Source organism: Erpetoichthys calabaricus, chromosome 13 (genome assembly GCF_900747795.2).
Source record: "Erpetoichthys calabaricus chromosome 13, fErpCal1.3, whole genome shotgun sequence".
NCBI lineage: Eukaryota > Metazoa > Chordata > Cladistia > Polypteriformes > Polypteridae > Erpetoichthys > Erpetoichthys calabaricus.
In genome coordinates, this window is record NC_041406.2 from 63405577 (window position 1) to 63411589 (window position 6013).

Below are 6013 nucleotides of genomic sequence, written 5' to 3' on the forward strand. Positions count from 1 at the left end.
AAGACACCTGGTGCCACACTCTAATCAGCTAATTAACTCAAAACACCTGCAAAAGCCTTTAAATGGTCTCTCAGTCTAGTTCTGTAGGCTACACAATCATGGGGAAGACTGCTGACTTGACAGTTGTCCAAAAGACGACCATTGACACCTTGCACAAGGAGGGCAAGACACAAAAGGTCATTGCTAAAGAGGCTGGCTGTTCACAGAGCTCTGTGTCCAAGCACATTAATAGAGAGGCGAAGAGAAGGACAAGATGTGGTAGAAAAAAGTGTACAAGCAATAGGGATAACCGCACCCTGGAGAGGATTGTGAAACAAAACCCATTCAAAAATGTGGGGGAGATTCACAAAGAGTGGACTGCAGCTGGAGTCAGTGCTTCAAGAACCACCACGCACAGACGTATGCAAGACATGGGTTTCAGCTGTCGCATTCCTTGTGTCAAGCCACTCTTGAACAAGAGACAGCGTCAGAAGCGTCTCGCCTTTTGACTGCTGCTGAGTGATCCAAAGTTATGTTCTCTGATGAAAGTAAATTTTGCATTTCCTTTGGAAATCAAGGTCCCAGAGTCTGAAGGAAGAGAGGAGAGGCACAGAATCCACGTTGCGTGAGGTCCAGTGTAAAGTTTCCACAGTCAGTGATGGTTTGGGGTGCCATGTCATCTGCTGGTGTTGGTCCATTGCGTTTTCTGAGGTCCAAGGTCAAAGCAGACGTCTACCAGGAAGTTTTTGAGCACTTCATGCTTCCTGCTGCTGTCGAAATTTATGGAGATGCAGATTTCATTTTCCAACAGGACCTGGCACCTGCACACAGTGCCAAAGCTACCAGTACCTGGTTTAAGGACCATGGTATCCCTGTTCTTGATTGGCCAGCAAACTCGCCTGACCTTAACCCCATAGAAAATCTATGGGGTATTGTGAAGAGGAAGATGCAATACGCCAGACCCAACAATTCAGAAGAGCTGAAGGCCACTATCAGAGCAACATGGGCTCTCATAACACCTGAGCAGTGCCACAGACTGATCGACTCCATGCCACGCCGCATTGCTGCAGTAATCCAGGCCAAAGGAGCCCCAACTAAATATTGAGTGCTGTACATGCTCATACTTTTCATGTTCATACCTTTCAGTTGGCCAACATTTCTAAAAATCCTTTTTTTGCATTGGTCTTAATTGATATTCTAATTTTCCGAGATACTGAATTTGGGACTTTCATTAGTTGTCAGTTATAATCATCAACATTAAAAGAAATAAACATTTGAAATACATCAGTCTGTGTGTAATGAATGAATCTAATATATAAGTTTCACTTTTTGAATGGAATTACTGAAATAAATCAACTTTGTCATGATATTCTAATTTTATGACCAGCACCTGTATATAATACTTCAATGGATAGCCTTTTTATTAAATATGAGGAGGTAAAACTAAACATCTCAGCCAATTAAATTCCTTTTATCCCAATTGCCTGGATTATACAGTATATTACTAACAGTAAACCAAAATTGTTCAGTGGCTCCACAAAAGCAAATAAAGAACCATATACTGTACATTGTATAGTCCAGTACTTCACACTTGCAAAAACGCTAATGTGTTTAGTTGGTCTGATTACAAGTGTTACTGAGCCCATAAACCAAATGTTAAAAATGGTACAAAGTAACGTGAGGAATACTTAAATAACCTGAAAGCAAAAAGACTACATTATTCACTAAACTTCATTCCTATCAAACATGCATAGAATAAAATGGGACTAGACATTGAGAGCAGACAAAAAACCTAATCAGTGCCATTTTCAACTACTTTTACTACATTTGAATCAACAACCATACACCTCACATTCAACACCATGCTAATACCATTTCCAGACAAATTTGTGAGGCTCTATGCAGGACTAAATGATTACCAGGTAAATGTACCTAAAATATAGCCTCTTTGTATATACTGTATACTGTATCTAACGTGACCATTTCTTAAAGTATGTTAAGACAAAATAAAGCAGAATTTTGTGTAAACGTGCTTATGAAAATATAGCTAAGATAGTAAGGGTCTGATGTTACTTGAAATCGTACATATGATTAACTTTTAGTTGCTATCATGTTTAAAATATTAATGTAGATAAGCAGCAGTTTTTAGTACCTGTATAATTTAATAATTTAAAGCAACAAAATCTCAGGTGAAGTCTAAATTCTCTGACAGAGTCGCAAGCTTGACTGACAAATTCAATCAGACTTTTTCTCCTTCAATTTTTTTTTTCTTAAATTCCTGATATTTCCAGAGGGTGTGGCTTTGTCTCTTTGAGTTTTGCAGCAAAAGTGGGTGGGAAGGTTTGCTTCCAACTGAATGTATTTACAGAAATGACTTGCGTCAAAGCAATTATGTCTTCTAAATGTCATTTGCTGTATAAACTCTCCTTCTACTAATTTACACAGGAGATGTAAAGTAAGCACACAAACTACATGCTAAAGATGTGCACATATGTGGAGTATATGAAAGTCAGATGACAAAACTGCCCAAAAAGAATGTTTCACATAGGAAAAAAAAGCCAAAATTGGCTCATTTTCCGCTTGGCATTGCAACAAAATGTCTTCTTAGTGAGATGAAACTCAAGTCTGTTTAAGAGCCCTAGCAAGCAGGATCACAGAAGCATGCTTGTTTCAAGGATATTTAGCGAGTTAGGCACAGTTGCGGACCAACATCTGCCTTGTGTGTTTACTTTTCTGTTGTCTACAATGTTTGCTTGTTATCAGGGCAGCACTATGCAAGGAAATGAAATGGAGTCAGCTTCCATTTCACTCACTCAGTGCTGTGTTACAATATATAACTTGACTTTTCATGTTGAGATAAAACAACTATACTGGGTAAGGCAGGGCATTTTTGCACTTGGATCTATACATTCTTTCTATTTTCACAAAACATTCACATTTTTCTTATTGTTATAGCCAGGCCCGGCCTTAGGCATAGGCGAAGTAGGCGACCGCCTAGGGCCCCGGCATCCGGGGGGCCCTGGATCGACTCCTTGGTCTAATTTTCACGCATTTCACAGAGCTTCCAGGGGGGCTCCGCCCCCCTTTCGCCTAGGGCCCCATAATACCTAAGACCGGGCCTGTTATAGCTGTCCTGCTGTGTGATGCTCTGAAGTTTTATGAAGGGTTTGTTGTAAATTTCCATATCTTCCGTTTCAGCCACTTATTTTCGATTAAGTTTTTCTTTCCTCCTTTTGCAAAGCATAAGTAATTATTACAATGACCATTTTAGCATTCTGTTACAAAAGCAGAAAACACCTGGGAAATACATACTGGGGGGATATACGTTCAGTAAATGAAATGTTATTGGAAAAGAAGCATTCAAAGAATGCATAAAGGCGTTCATTTCAGGGGCCTATAGCTGACATTGGGCGGCATACACAGTGGAATGCAAAGAGCAATTGTAATTAAAGAGCTGTGACTCTTTATTGAAATAGCTAGCCTGAGATATACTTGAGACATAACACTGCAGACAAAGAGACTGGCATTTTGGATTCCTGCAGTAGGCATGCTGTAGCCATGGCCAGTGCCATCATTAAGGCATATTAGGCATTCACCTAGAGCAAAGATAATATGGGGGATGGGTTGACACAGGTACACGGGTTAGCAACCGAGCAGTCGGTTGGAGCACTAATAAGCTTGGCTTAGAACACAAAATAGTCTAGCACCGGCACTGGCTGTAGCACACATCTCTATTATTTTTAATAACTTTATCAAACAAACTACCCTCAACTCAATTTAATTTTGCTTTAATGACAGTGCAATATAAAGCACAACAGTTCCAGGTTGGATTACCAAGGCCAGAGTCTTGTGAAACAAACTACTTTTCTTTTGAAAAATGTATGACTAACCTTAATTAGAAACCAATTTAATTAAAAGTTAAGGATGATTCACTCTTTTTAAAGATCTATGAAGAAGTGAGATTGGAGCACAGCATGCGTTATCACTAGCATATCCATTTTTGTTTCAAGGGCATGGCATGTGAACAGTGAGTTTCTTTTTCATTCCAAACATCATTTCATCAAAAGGATCAACAAATATATAAACATAGTTGATTCCAGCCATGACACTGAAGCACAACTGATCAAGTGTAAGCCTTCACCTCCTAGAACAGAAGGGGTACATTCAGTTGATATAGTGCACATGATCTGAGATGAAGGGTATGTTCATGAAGAACGGAGCAACACCACATATATATATATATATATCACAAAAAAACATAACTGGTGAGAACTTAAGGAAAGTCATGCTTAGTGATCTGTTTAAGGAGATGACTTCTCTCACCAGTGATAAGGCTAAGATTAATTAAGTCTACTGTCAGAGGTAAACCAACTCTGCGTTATTGGAAGGATATCTGGCATTTCTAAGGTCGTGAGCAGGAACGTTAACATCTTGTTATCCACACCTTTCCATCCCTTACCTTAACTTTCTCCACTGTTTACCCTTTTACAAACGATCTAATCATCTTGAAAGTACAGAGCAAAAGACAAGAGAGGACCTCTTACTGGTCTTTGAGTTTCGCATCCCACTTTCTTTATTCAGTACATTCAAAGGCGGAAAACACTAAAACTGCATGGTGACAGATGTTCAAAGAAGGCATTGGATCATCGCGATAAAGCCGCCTTTCCCCGGACATGTAATCGTACATTTCAAAGCTATTGGGGACTACAGTTCGTTACATGGGGGCTTCGGTTCATTCTCCTGTTAAACAATAAAAGCTAAGTTTTCTTGGCGAGTGAACGCCAGCTCAGGAGCGGGTGGACCATCTGTCATCGATGCCGGGATGGGGGCTCGACATCCGAATGGAGCTTTCATGGGACTCGCGGGCTTACCCACTTCGCGATCACTTCCAGGCAGGGCTCATTGTGCTGTCGAGCAGCCTGCTGCCACAGAAAAGGCGACCCACTCAAGAGTTCACGGATTTTCTTAAGGAGATGTGGCCGGCGCGCCTGCTGACAGCCAACGTTTGACAGCTGGACGGAGCGCGCGCGCGCGCTGCCGATGGTGTAGTACCTAACGTTTCTAATATAGAACAAAGCAATCAACGCTGCCTACACTTCAGATTTGCAAGTTAAAAAAACCTTGGCCACCGAAGCGAAAAGATTATTACATTTCTTTGCAGCAATAATCAAAGGAGACTTCGTACACCACAAATATCGCAGCCTGTGCCATTCCGACTCCACAATGCTTACCTCCGTAATACAGACGGACGGAGTGAAGTGCAGTGAGCAGCACCACAGCGACGAGGGCAAGAAGCTTGGCATTCTTGATGCTAAAATGCTGGTTAATCTCTCGCTTGCCTAGGCTATAGGCCAAAACCGCCATCTTGGCTCCTCCATGACAACAATCAGATAGCCGAGCAGCCGCCGAGGAGCAGTAGCGAAGTGGCAGCACGGAAGAGTCGGCCGAAGGGGGTGCAGCGTCAGGAGCGTCTGTGCTGCTCGGTGCTGCTCCCAGCGCTGGGGCTGCCTGCTCGATCATCGCACTTTCTGCATAGCCGTTTTAACACACTTGAACTGAAGTGGCGTTTCAAAATTACTTCGACTTGGGTTTTGAAAAGAAAAAGTCCAGTGTGTTAATATTGAAAAAAAGTGTCGACGGTTTCCGAGGAGTTTAAACCAGTCTTCTTGACATGTAATGTCAGAGCTCTGCGCACGGTCTATAGGCCAGGCAGTGCAATAAAAATTACGTGGTAACACGTTTAACAACTTCGCGACAAGACAACTGAAACCTGAACTTGGATACAGTCCAAGGAGCGCATTTGAAATGAACAACAATGAAGCAGGAGTTGTCTGCCAGCAGGTTGTTAACTTTTTGTAGGTCATGCCTGACACGAGTTTCATGTCACTGAAACTAAAGCAAAGCAGCATCGTGCTGTTTGATTTGTGATGCGACTTAAAGAACTGTGCCTTGTCATTTTCCATACCACCTTTTAACCCTTGTGTGGTGTTTGGGTCCGTGAAACACATTTTAAATGTATACTAAGAAGAAAAAA

At 41.5% G+C, this 6013-nt stretch overlaps 1 protein-coding gene across 4 annotated transcripts in view; it reads right to left on the minus strand.

Moving 5' to 3' along the window:
• Positions 1 to 5656, minus strand: part of casd1 (CAS1 domain containing 1) — a 67321-nt gene extending 61665 nt beyond the window's left edge. For 2 of the 4 annotated variants that reach the window (XM_028817075.2, XM_028817074.2), the window contains exon 1: positions 5211 to 5656. In XM_028817075.2, coding sequence (XP_028672908.1) covers positions 5211 to 5499 — 289 coding nt within the window. In that variant the 5' untranslated portion in view covers positions 5500 to 5656. The remainder of the gene's footprint in view (positions 1 to 5210) is intronic. The other 2 variants (XM_051935822.1, XM_051935820.1) reach the window with 1 other exon arrangement.
• Positions 5657 to 6013: the final 357 nt, after the last annotated feature.